Source organism: Rhagoletis pomonella, unplaced genomic scaffold, assembly GCF_013731165.1.
Source record: "Rhagoletis pomonella isolate Grant_MI unplaced genomic scaffold, Rhpom_1.0 Rhpom_scaffold_00007, whole genome shotgun sequence".
Lineage (NCBI taxonomy): Eukaryota > Metazoa > Arthropoda > Insecta > Diptera > Tephritidae > Rhagoletis > Rhagoletis pomonella.
The window spans coordinates 19,170,162-19,185,093 of record NW_023458561.1 but is presented as its reverse complement, the minus strand read 5'-3'; the positions used below and the strand labels follow the sequence as shown (position 1 = coordinate 19,185,093).

The window sequence follows — 14,932 nt, the reverse complement described above, 5'->3', positions numbered from 1 at the left end:
ACATAAAAATAATAATAAAAATAAAATATTCCGACGAACTGATATCCTCCTCCTTTTTTGGAAGTTGGTTAAAAAAGGGCAATCAAATCCATTCTTAACCGACTTCAAAAAAGAGAGGTTATCAATTCGTCAGAATATTTATTTTATGTATGTTATCGCATAACTTTGGACTACGTTAACCGATTTCTATAAGTTTTTTTTTTTTAAGGAAAGGAGGTACCTAAGAGGTGGTCCCATAAATTTGGCTTAGATCCTATCATTAGATCATGAAAAAATAATAATAATAATTACAAAAGCTACCTTCAAATGACCACGAACCTGACGTGATGGAGGCTAACGGACCTCGGATTCGCAATCAGCATGTCGAATAACATAGGGATATATAGGTTTGGTTTAATATGCACACACTTTTTTTTTTTGTAAACCTGTGTAATAGATTGGCGCTTACACATATGTTAGTGTTTGGCCGAGCTTCACCTCCGACTTGTGGCGTGCGCCTTGATGTTGTCACACAAAGCGGAGGGACCTACAGTTTTACGCCGACTCCGAACGGCGATTGTATTTTTATGAGAAGCTGTTTTTCATGGCAGAAATACACTCGAAGATTTGCCATTAGGTGCGTTCGTTTAAAATCTCCAGTTAAAACCAACCAATTGCCAAACTCCGGCGAAATGTCATTTGTTCTCTCACAAGAGAAAAATGTCCCAAATAGTACGCGAACAGAAAATTTGCCGAAACTTGCAAGTTAGACGAACAGCTGATTGAAATTTTGTTTACATTCAAAAGTGTAAAATTTAAAACGTACGAAAAGTCATCACAAAGTGTTATACTGACACAGTTTATTGATTAAACAAATAACTACTTATTTCTTACAAGTTTAATTAGTCGCATTTTGTGATTTTTAACTTCCAAACCATCAAATTCAATTTTATGATTTGCGTAAATGTCAACCAGCTGTTTTTGATCCTGTTGGCAAATTGCTGTTGGCAAAAATTTTTCCAGCAGAAACCAGCAGCTTCCCCTCAAAATGAAATGTCAATTTGCTCTCTCAATTTCCCCTACTCGCGTACGCAAAAACTTGTAAGTTTTGGTTAAATATGAACAATTAACAGCTACGCGAACGCAACTATTGCCTGCCGAGGGGCAACCGCTGTTAAGTAAAAACGTTTTTTCTAAATTTTTTTGCGATGTTGCCATGACAACTGGTAGCAGTTACTAACTCAATGTTTATACACGTGATACCACCATTTATAAAAATTTGTGTTTGGGCATCGACCTGTATGAAGCGGCCACAGTGTACACCGGCAGAAAGTAATTTAAAAAATTTCATAAAATCTTTTCTTTTATAAGCATTGCTTCCAGTCTCGTTTTGAACTCATTCGCCGAACTAACTATTTACGTGAAGAAACTTCAAAATTTGCAATTGAAATTTCTGCTTTGTAAAAAAAAGTTTAAACAAAGTCCTAGTATCTATACCAATGTCCAGATCGCCTAATCGTTCCAATCGTTGTTGCCAAACTCTACTAACGGTCTGGCTGGAAAAAGTGTCATTTAATCTGCTACAGATCGTAATTGTACAACGATAACACGGACCTCTCGGGCCTGCCCTGTAACGGGTAGTGGTTCAACTCCGGCTGCGACATTCACAAGGTGAAATTTAATATAAATTGAAGTAGCATCAGTTCTGTCACAACCTTTTGTCTAGGGTAGGGACTTTTCGGCTGGCCAAAGTTTACTTAAGCTAGAAAGGTGTGTTACGGGTCTGCAGGTTCTATTCTCACTTTTTCTGATTATGTTCCCGGGATCTACCTGGCCACGATGGTCACGCTCTTTTGCTAGTACAGCTGACTAAGTCGGAAATCGGGGCGAATTGTTCATGCTACCAATTATCCGATCGTCTATCTGGGCAGGTGGCAGGGGTATGTATGTATATGTATATATGTAAATACAATGAACATAGAGAAGTACCATAATGTCTACATCGAAAAGGCGATGCTGCACGACCTCGTTGCATCCGACGCAACTCTTTTATCGCAGCTATGAAGACCTTACTTAAAAGTCCGCTGTAGTTCAGTTGGAGTTCTGCTGCAGTTAGGCCCTCATATGGAGATTGGAGCAGGTGGAAGATTGTATAAAGAAGAAGGAAGGGAGGGTTGTGTTGTTCAGCTAAACTCCGCAGAGGGCACCAGCGCCTTGCCCGAGTTGTTAGCCGTGGAGATTGTGAGTACCGTTTGACTCGGGCAGCCTTTTCCACCTAACTAAAGTTGGGTTTAAATGATGGGAAAGAGTACATGGTGCGAGTTGCCTTACCGCGAGCTCTAGCTCAGGGAACGAACAACGATTGGTAAGAACAGGCATTGGTAAGTCTCGAATAAATCAGGTGGGACAGGCTTTCGTGGGAGTGTGTTCGAATATACATGGAGTACTCTTTGCTGTGAAAGTCTGTTTTTCCGGGTGACCACCTATTAATCCTTTTTCCAAAAATTAAACTTCCAAAGCGTGCCCCCAACTAAAATAGTGCAAATATTTAGCTTTCAAAAATTTTAGTTTGCTCGTGTTGCACTGCAAATCTATTTACTTTGATGAAGATACTACCTAATCAATTTATTTGCGAATTTATGCGAATTAATAAACAAAATATCGATTATCGAAATTTCAAAACTGCTTTCGAAAGTCACTTCTCAAGCATAATCTGACTGCACCTGCAATAATTTTCCGAAATTGTTGAGCTTAACAGACTTTTCGAAATAGCTTTATTTGCATTGCCAGGTCTGACTGGACTGTGAACTTGACAGATTTTTCAATATAACTTCAATTGCCACATTTAGCAGCACTTTTAGAAAGGTAAAGTGGAAGATTTAACGAACTTACTTCTCAACTCCTCTGAACGCTTCCGGTTCAATTGTAGTAATTTTGTTCTCATACAATGTAAGTATCTCCAATGTGTCCAAGCCCTCGAAAGCATTATTGTGGATAACGCTAATTTTGTTATGATTCAAATTTAGGATCAACAAATGGAAGAGATGCTTTAATGCAGCTGATGGCACCGTTTTCATTTGATTTAGCGAAACATCCAACTGCGTGAGTCCATTACCTGTAATGACAATTTTCAAATTAGTGAACTGGATGGTTTTTTTCGGTCTTCGAAAAAGATGCATACCCAATGAGCTGAGCGCATTCTCTTCTATGGCAGCCAAACTGCTATTGTGAATTGTTAAATGGCGGATATCCAATGCCAAGAAAACAAAGCCTTGCAATTTGGGAAGGTTGTTGTGGCGCAATTTCAAATAGAATATGATGGGACTCTGGCCTTTCAGAGTACCCATTGATTTTGTTATATGTGCCAAGTCGGTTGTTTCACACAAAATGTCCAATCCGTTTTTCTTCAACGTGCAAACACAAGGTGCTATATCATTTTGTTCCGGACAAACTTGTTGCTGCGGCAGATTTTGAGCGCCAATATGCTGCAAACCATATACAAGCGCCAAGAGTACAATCGCCCTGCCATAGCCAAGGCTACTGGTAACGAAATGCATTTTGCTTGACCTCTCCACAGCCATTTTACACTATCACTGTTTACCGCTATTCTATCCACTCGATCTCGCCGCTTACGTGTTCCTCTATTTCGATTCTGGTCTAACGTTCGTCGAACCAACTGCCAGCAGCTAATTTACTCACTCCTATTGTACGCCTGTAAATTAAAAGCGGAGGAGATTATTATCAACCAAACAAATATATGTACATACATATGTATATGTATAGATATAATGTAAGTATGAAAGACATCAATCAGAGAAAAATCATAGCGAAATTATATACATACATATCGTCGTTTAAAGTACAAAACCGCGTATCGTCATTCTGCAAAGCCGCGTAAGAGCTTAAACAGACGGCAGCGTTGATCCGGATCAACTCGGGAATTAACTGCAGTTGATCCGGATTAAGTCCCAGTTAATCCCGATCAACGCTGCCGTCTCTTTAAGCTTTAACCGACATTTGCTGTCAAAAATTGGATTTGCTCACACAAGCTCTTGGCTCAATCCTTATCCATTCGTCCTGAAATATACTAGCCAGAAATACGATTGCTTTATAAAAAAGAGAACCATTTTGAAATGCGAGTGTTCTTACTCTCTAGAAAATAATTTATGCAACCTCACATACGCGGTTTTGCATTTTGTTGATACGTCGTTAGGTACTTCATATGTATGTATGTATATTAGGGTGGTCCAAAAAAAGTAAAGTAGGAATTTTAATGCTATATATAGAAAAAAACACCCCTATTATTTAATCAAAAATTATTAGAGGTCGCTCAAAAGTGTGATAACATCAAGGCGCACGTCACAAATCGGAGCAGAAGCTCGGCCAAACACTTATTTACATATGTGTAAGCGCCAATCTATTATTATTATTATATTATAAAGAGTTAAAAGATTTTTTATTGAAAGTCTTGAAAAATATTTTTTTATTTTTGTTTTGAAAGGTTATAAACCAGAAACTAATATTATTTCATTTTACATGCGCAAAAGTGTACAAAGGAAACATCGACAGTCGCCATCAACCATCTATGTTTAGCAAAAATGCAAAAACATCGATGCATCGATAGTGCCACGATGTTTTCTCCACCTCTATTTTATAGTCTACTTTTTAAACCAGTCAATAGTTTTAAGCAATTTTTAATATATTCTGGTTTAAATTTTAGTCTAGCAGCCGAGAAAATGATGTTTTCCTATTTTTGGTTTAAAAATCAAACCAAAATACTTTAATTTTAGTTTCTAGGTTTCATCTTTAGAAAATTTTGTTTAAAATCTAAACTGGAATAGAAAATGTTTGCCTCAATATGCCTTATTTTATATGTCTCTCAGAGAGAGAGAGAGAGAGCAAATCTTATGAACTGACGGCATCAACACAGCGAAATGTGGTGTTGATTCAAACCAAGGCATAACAAGGTAGAAGTGATTTCGACATTTCTCTCTTTTGAACTGCGACTAAAATGTCAACTCTTAACCCTAAACTATTCAAAATTTTAATTTTTTTAATATAAATTTTCAATTGTGCGCTGTGCGACTGATTTTAAATACATAATAAAATGAAAAGGAATTACGGGCGGCATGTTGTGTTTGACAAGAGCCAGGACAACAAACTTGTGCGTTATTTTAAAACTGCGAAGTATCAATGCTTCATTAGGAGACTCTTCACGAGTGCGCGAAGACCATTTTAGTGCCAGTGACTTTATTTGTTGCCCATCGCAGCCGGGCAGGAATTATTATACCGAATATGAAGAGAAAATCTTCCACTCATATACATAGATAGACCAAATTTCAAATGGTGGTCTAACAAAACCTAAACCGGAATTCCTTGTTGACATAAATACTTTTAATAACTTAACTTTTAATAAATTAAATGGAAAGAAAATTTCGAATTGCGAAAATTTAATAGCTGAATTATTGAAGTTAAGTTCTGATGTAAATACCTTTTAAAATGTCTAATATACTTTACAATTAAGTATTTGAATAAAAAAAAATAAATGCTTAAAAATATTAGGCTAGTAAAAGCAAGAAAATTGCCAAAATGGGTTTATAAATGAGTGTGTTTCACTTAGTGTGTAATTTTATGTGCATTTATATTATTTGCATTTCCACATTTACATTGGCCCGCAATTATAGTCAAAATAAAGTCGACTCTAAAGTTAAAAGCCGCTTTTTTTGACAGATATACCATTGAAAGTTATGTCAAAAAGCTGCTTTTAACTTTAGGAGTCGACTTTATTTTGACTATAGCTATGGGCCGTTGAGTTTTATCAAATATGGTAAATGCATAACAAAGGGTTAATTTCTTTGTTTATATTTTTTGACATTACAGTCAGCTATGAGAGAGCTCGACTGAATTGTCACTTCTACCTCGTTGAATATGCCTTGATTCACACTCAACATATGAAAGGACATTTACATGCATGGCTGTAGCTGAGTGAGCAAAGATGCTTGATACAATTGGTTGCTACCAAAGGTAGCCCGGGTTCAATCCCCATCAGACGGAGCTGAAATTTAAGATTTTATTTTTTTATTCTTAATTATGAAAATGTTTGCGTTCAAAATTATCACCGAACAGTTTAAATTCTAAACCCAACATATGTGCTCTCTCTTTTTAAAACTTGGAAGGTTTGTATTTGAAGCTGAATTCAGTTTGGTCATATATCGATGGCTGAGTGGAAGATCGACCTATCTCGGCTGCCAGTTCGAAAACGTTCTATCTCAAAAAACTTTTCAAGAACGCCCTTTTTCAGAATTTTATTGAAAAACACCTTATCTCAAAATTCGGTTCAAAAACGCCCTATCGCACTTCAAAATGTATTGAAAATATGCTGACATAGGGCGTTTTTGAATCGGCAGCTGAGATAGGGCGTTTTTGAAACGAATTTTGAAATAGGACGTTCTTGAAAAGTTTTTTGAGATAGAATGTTTTCGAACTGGCTGCCGAGATAGGTCGATCTTCCACTCAGCCATCGATATGTAGTCCAAAAGTTTAAAATTTAAACCGAAATTTTTAACCGTGTAATGCAAATATTTATGCACATAGCCAGAAATATTTATATCATCAGAGTGCATTGATGCATACACACATTGTCACACAGTAGTTTAAAATTTTCATATTATGTCGTTCTGCATAAAGTCAGATTCAACTAAATTAAATAAAATAATCCCACAAAGCCTGTTATATTAACAACAATACTACAGTACAATGCAATAAAAATATGTACAAAACTATTCACTAAGCATGAGCTTAATCATGACGGCAGCAAATAAATTGTGTGAATATATATGTATGCATGTATGTATGTATACATGTGTTATGTACATATCAATCAAATCTCACGAGTTGTTTTTTATTTTTTGTCACTCCCTTCTCTCGGCAGACAAAAATTGCTAAAGCATTCTTTTTGCATTTATTTCAATCAATCGAGTTCCAAAAATAAGTAAAATAAAACGTAAATCAAGTATTTGAACAATTTTATCCTTAAAACGTTTATTTAGGTGAGAAAGTACCGAAATTACTAATTTTTTCATTTTCACTCGAAAAAATAATAATTGTTCTTTTTTATAATAACTTTGCGTTTTCAAATAGAATGTTCATACCGATGGCTGAGTGGAAGATCGACCTATCTCAGCAGCAAGTCCGAAAACGCCCTATCTTAGAAAATTTGTCAGCAACGCCCTATTTAGTTCATCAACCAAGTTCTGAGGTAAGGTTTTTTTCCTAAAAATTCTGAAATAGTGCGTTCTTGAAAAGATTTCTGAGATAGGGCGTTCTCGAACTGACTGCCGAGATAGGTCGATCTTCTACTCAGACATCGATATTTTTCGAGATAGGGCGTCCTCGAACAGACTGCCGAGATAGGTCGATCTTCTACTCAGCCATCGATATGTATTAAAGGAAATGAGTAAAATATGACGATGGTTTGAGAAACTAAAATTCCATTTTTAAGAACTTTTATTGGAAAATTCGAAAATCAATTGTTAAATACATGAATAAAGTACTTAAACATATGTGCATTACGAATAATGCGTAAAAATCCCCCACGCCAATATTTTATTACTTTTAAATAATATGGCTTTTAAGTTAAGGCGTGCGAGTAAACGTGTTATATGACTGCGTATGGTGCAACGGGGCGTATACGCTACATACGCAAGTACGGGTATATGAGCACCAATGGTTATTTTTTTACTTTTTTTCTGTATGTATATATTTTCGAAATTTTCATTCAAATATAATTTCGAGTTGGAATCTTGATCTGAAGACACTGCATTTTATAAGAAAAATGTAACAACTATTGAGATTGCTCATATACCCTTGCGGAACTGTGGAAATCTATGTACTTATTATTATTATTCTTATTATTATTAAATAAATAAATAACAGCGGCCACGTGAAGTATACCAACCAAGCAAATTTCGCCAAGTCACGGGTATTTGAAAAAAAGTAATTATATTTCTTGTGTTGGGATATAAATATCTTGAAATATGCTGGTCCAAGTTATTGACAGTTATATTTTAAAGTATGATATAATTTAAAAATGAATTTTATCCAGCCTACAACCATGTTAAAAAAATTTTAAGGTAAAACCGCTGAGAGGCAGCAAATTTTCAATCTCACAAATATGTACATTCTCACTTTCGGTCATGGTACAATAATTACTGGCATTGTGTTATATGGCTTTGCTTTTTGTTTACGCTCAATTTCATTTTTATAGTTTTTCAAAACAAAAGAAAAAAACTTTGAAATGAAGTGAGCCATATAAATTTTGAATTTATTTACCAAGCTTTTTTCGGCTTTTACAAATTAAATAAGTCCTCTGCAAGAAGGTTTGTTTAAGAAATACGCTCTCTAGGAAGACAATACCTGTACCATGACGTTCAGTGTAAAATAAAAGAAAATTTGAATATTTTCATCTATTTGTTTTTTTGTTTTACTTTTATTTGGCATTTGAGTTGCTCTGAAAATTTCAATTTTATCAAGTAGACAAACTTCAAAAAATAAATGGTGGCCGACAAATTGAGCGAGCGGTTTTACCTTTGAATATTTGTATCCTATGGCCTACAACATGTAGATAGTTAGGGTAACCACATTTTCAGATGCCCAGACTACAAGATTCAAAAACAGAATTTTTAATTTTCACTTTTGTTGGTTTTTCTTTTATTAACATTTCTTAACAAAACTTAAACTCAACCCTGGAAGAACACAGTATAAGTGAAAACCTTCGAAGAAACGTGACTTTCCTAGGCTATAAGCTCAAAAGTTACTAGATAAACACACATTACTGAAAAAAGAATTTGAGAAATACTAGGGCATTCGCACGAGGCGATTTTTCAGACCACTTTTGTATTCAACTCACGCAGGGTTGCACGACAAAAAAATTTAATGGCTAAAAATATCAAAATATAAAAAAATATCAAAATATTCGCCATAAAAAGTCGTTTGCATTGTTCAACTTTGCATTCTACTTTTGGTTGAATGGCCTTTCAACTAATAGCTTTCAACAAAGTTGGTCGCCGGCCAACATTTACCCATTCAATTTTTTTTTCTCGCAACCCTGCATGAGTTGAAAGCAAAAGTTGAACGCAAAATAGCGAACACCTTTTACAAGTGTGTAGTATATGCACATGGGGCATTCCAACGTGACGAGTGGGACATTTTAACTCATTTTTGCTCAAACTTTAAGTAATTTCTCTTGAACCAATGATTTGACAAGTGTCAAACTGTTAACATTTGATATCAGATATAAATTTATTACGAAACCGATCAAGTATAAAACTTCAGGGATTTGTTTCGTAATTTTAGACAAACAGAATTTTACTTAAATTTTAATTTACTTAACAGAATGTTAATGTCCCTTTTATGCTTTGATGGCATTAATACTCCGTGCAACAGCAGTCAATTTTACACACGAAAAAATCAATATATTCACAAAACTGGAGGCCAAGTATAGTAAAACTGCGTTTTTAGTTTTTTTCTCTGACGTCAGGATTTTTTTTAAAGGACTTTGGAATTTCTAGAATTTGATTGCATAAAAAAATTATTCAAAAGATTCGGTGCATTGTAGAATAACAATATGGGTATCAACTAAAAGGAAAAATCCTGTAGATTAGAAAAAAAAAATGTTTTTTGGTACACCAGGACGATTAAGTATTGAAAATGTCCTTTTAAAACTTTATCCTTGAATATTCTTGTAAATTTCCAATATTTATTTTTGGAAAAAATATATGTCAAGGGCTAATATGTTCTACCATATCCTCGAATTTCGTCCTTCTAACATTATTAGTTTTAGATACAAAAAATTCACACTTCTCTTTATAAGATATTGATAGTTACAATACACATATGTAAATAAAGATACTCTAGAAATTTCAAAGTCCTTTAAACAAAAATCCTGACGTCAGAGAGAAAAACTAAAAACGCAGTTATACTATATTTGGCTCCTAGTTTTGTGAATATATTGATATTTTTGTGTGTTTTAAAAATTGTTGGTTTTTGTCGCACGGTGTTATATTTGAAATTAAAAAGAAAAAACCCTCTTTAGCTCATCACTATTGTGATTTCTGGTGCGCCGCAAAATTGGTCACAAAAATTAGATTTTAACTGCTAAAGAAATTTACAAAAACTGAAAACTTTGCGGCAAACTTTGAGGCGCAGTAGAAATCACAACAGTGATGGGCTGAGTTTTGTGACTTTCTTAGAATACAGCTATTAACAGTTTACACCAGTGATGCCAATAAATTTTAGAAAAATCCCTACCGCATCTCAATAAAATCCCTACTTTTCCCTACGCAAATATAATTTTTCCCTACGAGTTTCCCTAAATATCTTATTCATACATCGAAATGAAACAAACAATCTTTTGCAGATTCATCCTTTATTTTAAATATTAGCAGCAACTTACAATCTTCGCTCCTTTATTCAGACTTTGATTTTGTGTTATTTATAACCAGGGAACGGATTTTATGGAAATTGCCTTTTTTCTGCTAAATAGATAGAGTATATCTGATTAAGAATGTCCACGATTTAGCTTTGCCTGATTCCATATATACATATTTGATGTTGCCTTTTTTTTGCCTATTTTAAGATATTTGCCTTTTTTGCCTTTTCTACCTTTAAAAAAGTGATTATAGCATATACAATTTTTTTTTAAGATTAAAAAATATACACATACCCATGCGGCTTATAGAAGCGCAGGGACCTCTTGCCAAATTGGTGTTGGAAAAATGCAAAGCCCTTTTCTCAGCTAACGGGTGTGGATAAAATTGAAAAGGGCGAGGAAAACGCCCTTATTCCTGATATTATGAACGTTTCAAACGTTCCATATTTAAATTGGGCTCCACTTGTATCAACTTACGTCAAGCGCACATTTAGTACATTCAAGGCTTTTCTTCGCGAAAATCGATTGAAAATGCTGCCAGAAAACTTCAAAATGCATCTTGTGGTTCAATGTTACTACATCTATAGAGATTAAAGTTTTATGAGTTAGAAACTCGAAAGGATAAAATAGTCAAAGTACAATTTTTTCATATAATGAAACTAGTTCATAGTTTTACTTGTAATATAAACATTTCTAAAATAAATGTATTTTTTGATGGGTCTTCGTATTTTATGTCTTTTTTAGTGCCTTATTTTGCTTTTTTTGCAATACCTAGTGCCTTTTGCTGCCTTTTTCGCTATTTTGTTTTGGCTTTTTTTGCCTTTTTTGCAATACCTAGTGCCTTTTTAGCTATTTTATTTTGCCTTTTTCAGCCTATTTACTTATTTTATTTTGCATTTTTTATAGGTTTTTAGGTCCTAAAAATCCGTTCCCTGTTTATAACATTACAATCGCGTAAATTGTACCTCGCTGTGGAAAAATGTAGATGAATACGCGGTAAAAATTCAAGCGCAGACAAAGTACATACTTTAAAAGTCTTGCTTTCAGTGGGTGTGTTCAAGTACATATCGGCGCTGCGCCAACAAAAACAGCAATGTGTTTTTTAATAGCTTTTCAGGAGAGCAAAAAAACTGATTACTGGTGCCAATAGGCAATATTTTGCAAATGTCGTATTAAAAAAAAATATATTAAAAATATGTAATTGATTAATGAAAAAAAATCAAATTTTTCTTTTCAATTGCGACGTGATCAACATTTGCGCCGCTTTAAAGCACATAGTTGTTTTTATACACGATTTAAATTTGCTTTTGGCGGTATGCAATTTGTACAAAATACTGCGGTGTGGCCTAGATTAGTTAACTGCCCGTTGCTCCTGTTATGTAATGAAAAATGGTCAGAAACGATTTTATTGGATTTTTGTAATAAAAATTAATGCAAAGTGGTGAGTGGACACATATTTTGTATAAACCATGAAATTGCCAGAGATGAGAACTATTTTCTTCGGTCAGCATTTTAACTTGACCCAATGGCTTTTTCAAAGTTTCGATGGGTGTTATCCACTGAAAGCTCGTATATACAAGAAATAATTTCAATATAAATATAATTGAATTTTTATTAAATGCTTTCACATTTGTATACATTAAGCAAATTTGCATAACTTAGTAAATTTCATAAAAATGTAAAACTAAATATTTATTGAGGTAGATTATCATAAAACGAATGGAAATCTTTGTTTATATATTGCTTTAAAGTTTGAAGGCTGTTGTGTTTAGATTGATAAATTTTTTGGACCATCGTACAATATTTCCGTTTCGTATTGCTATAATAACAGAGGTCGTTTTTGTGGCAATGATGTCCAGCAGTCGGTATGGCGCAACTTCAATTTGACTTTACCATTTACATAAAGCAATCCTCTGATCCTGCTTACCGGTGCTTCTCCAGGTTTTTTACCTGGCCTTAAAATTGTAAAGTTACCAGAAACACTCTCATAATTTAAAAAAGTTGTATACTCTAAATAATTAAAAATATAAGGATTTGATCTCAACAAGAAAAACTGATTTTGGATTTGTACGCGACGATTTTTTGGATTTTCAGACGTTTTCATATGGAATGACTCGAAACTTAATTTTGAGTCATTGATTACGAATTTGTATTGTTTTCTACATGATACAATAATTTTTAGAAGGTAGTTTCACTACTTATTCTTATCCGCCATGTTAGCTATCTGACAGTAAACGTGTTTCGTATTTTTTGTTGTACCAACTTTTTCAAAAAAAAAAAAATCCATCTTTTGACGTTGGAAAAATAAAAAAAGGAAAGCCGAAATAAAAAATTAACTGCTGCTTCCGTGGATATTGCAACACACGAAATAGATGTAAGGATACAGCTATAATATCCACCGCACACCACAGACTTTATCGGCCGCCTATTTAAATAGTAGCTTGAAATATGTACATGAAGATGTATGGAGGTGCGCGCACTACACTAGCTTATTCGCTCCGACCAATTAGTTGTGGTGCAATGAAAAGAATAGCGAGCCCAACTAAATCGGCGGCCGATAAAGTCTGTGGTGAGCAATGGATCTAAAACATTTTAAACAAGAAATATTGCCGTTATATTTTCATTTTTATGATTTTTATTCACGTGATTAGCAGTGGCAAAAAAGTATGTATTAAATACGTATACGTATGTATATTAAAAATGAAGTGATCATTATGAAACATATAAATCTTTACATGTTCTATTAAAAAATATCTAAAATAACAAGCGAAAATCCCCAAGTACTATATCGGAGTAGTTTGTTTGTGCGTGTTTGTCACAGACACGCTTTATGTAAAAAAAATTGAAGTGAAACTACCTTCTAAAAATTATTGTATCATGATTTTCTAGATCAAGTCATTTTCCCAAGATATTTTGATTTTTATGGAAAAAATCCAATTTTTACAGATAAACAATTAAAAAATAACAGATTTATTGTAAATTTTTTTTTCGTTTGTATTAAGGCCTTTTACAAAAAAATCAAGCTACTAACTATAGATAAATAAAAATTTGTGAATGGTTAAAGGAAAATACGTAATTTGTTTATGAAATAGTATGAACATAGTATGAATAGTATGGAAAGAATGTTACTCATACGCCATGTATGTATGTACTTTAGAGTGGTCAAAAAACAGTAAAGTCGGAATTTTAATGCCGCCACCGCCTAGGATTGTTTTATACGGAAAAAAATATATATTCCAATTTTTTCATTTTGAAATCAAAAAATATTTAGGGAGTGCTGAAAGTGCACAAAGTTTTCCATGTATTTTATATGCGGAAAAAAAAACTTTTCGTAGAAATGGTATAGAATTCTTGAAAATCGATATTTTTCGATCGGAAAACTCTAGTTCTCTTCAGGAGACTTCCGGTATTAATATATAATTCTTTATTTAACCATTTTTTAATACTAAAGATTTTTTATTCGTCCTCTTATTGCATTTTCTGGCGGTTTCGGCGGACCTATAAAATATAGTTACAATGAAAAAATGGTTGAAGAAAACATTGCGTATTATTATTGAGAATCTGAGGGAAACTGAGCTTTCCGATCGATAAATTATTGATTTTCAAGCATTCTATACCATTTATACGAAAAGTTGTTTTTCCCCATATAAAATACGTGGAAAACTCCAGTGCACGGACTTCGAAAAAATTTATATTGGTAGATTTTACTTACAAAAAATGGTGGAAGTTGGTTGATATTTTAAAAGAAACAATATCAGATAGTTTTTACTAATTACGATAAAACATTGCGAATTCATAAAATATTGTGTTACCAGAGCAGATGGATTTTCGACTCGGTGGCTTTTAATGTCAAAGTGATTCTGTAATCTTTACGGGCATTGTGCGTAAAATTGTTTAGTGTACTTTTTGGTTTTTGTACTCCTGCTATTATTTTTATATAAAACAACAAAAATGTATTTCACGCAAATAAATTATTCAACAAAAAACCTATACATAAACCTATAAAATGACAGCTGTTTTTTTCTTGTATTCAATTTTAATCGAAAAAGCGTGCTCCTATCGAATGCCCAAAAAGAAATTTCGTATACAATTTAGTTCAATCACGGATTCCCTGATTTGGTCCCTGTATTAATGTAATAGGAGGGAAGCGTCTATAAAAAAACAAAAAGTGTATGCATATTAAACCAACCCTATATACATATGTCTATGTTATTGGCCACGCTGAATGCGAATAAATTTTTGGTCCTATTGATGGCCTCGAACCTGACATTATGGAGGTTAACGGTTTCAGAGTACATGTAAAAATAGGAAAAGCTCTGCGAATACCGTCAGGTTTTCCTTTCATAAGCATTCTTTAAATAAAGTCAAATTACGGACCATTACAACCAATTCATTTTTAATCAGAAGCAATTCGTTGTTGATTTAATTTTTAATTAAAATTTGCAAACGGACGTGACAGATTTTTCCCCCATACAATATTTTTATTAGTAATACATATGTATGTATGTATATAATTTAAGCTTT

General features: G+C 33.6%; 1 protein-coding gene across 1 annotated transcript in view; it reads right to left on the bottom strand.

Annotated features, from left to right (window-relative positions):
- LOC118743603 (slit homolog 3 protein) overlaps nt 1–14,932 on the bottom strand; it is a 30,366-nt gene that overhangs the window by 14,814 nt on the left and 620 nt on the right. Inside the window, exons 2-3 of the mRNA XM_036476369.1 lie at nt 3,161–3,691; nt 2,871–3,094 (exon numbers count right to left, since the gene is read on the bottom strand). Of these exons, the coding sequence (XP_036332262.1) occupies nt 2,871–3,094; nt 3,161–3,560 (624 nt within the window). The 5' untranslated portion in view covers nt 3,561–3,691. The remainder of the gene's footprint in view (nt 1–2,870; nt 3,095–3,160; nt 3,692–14,932) is intronic.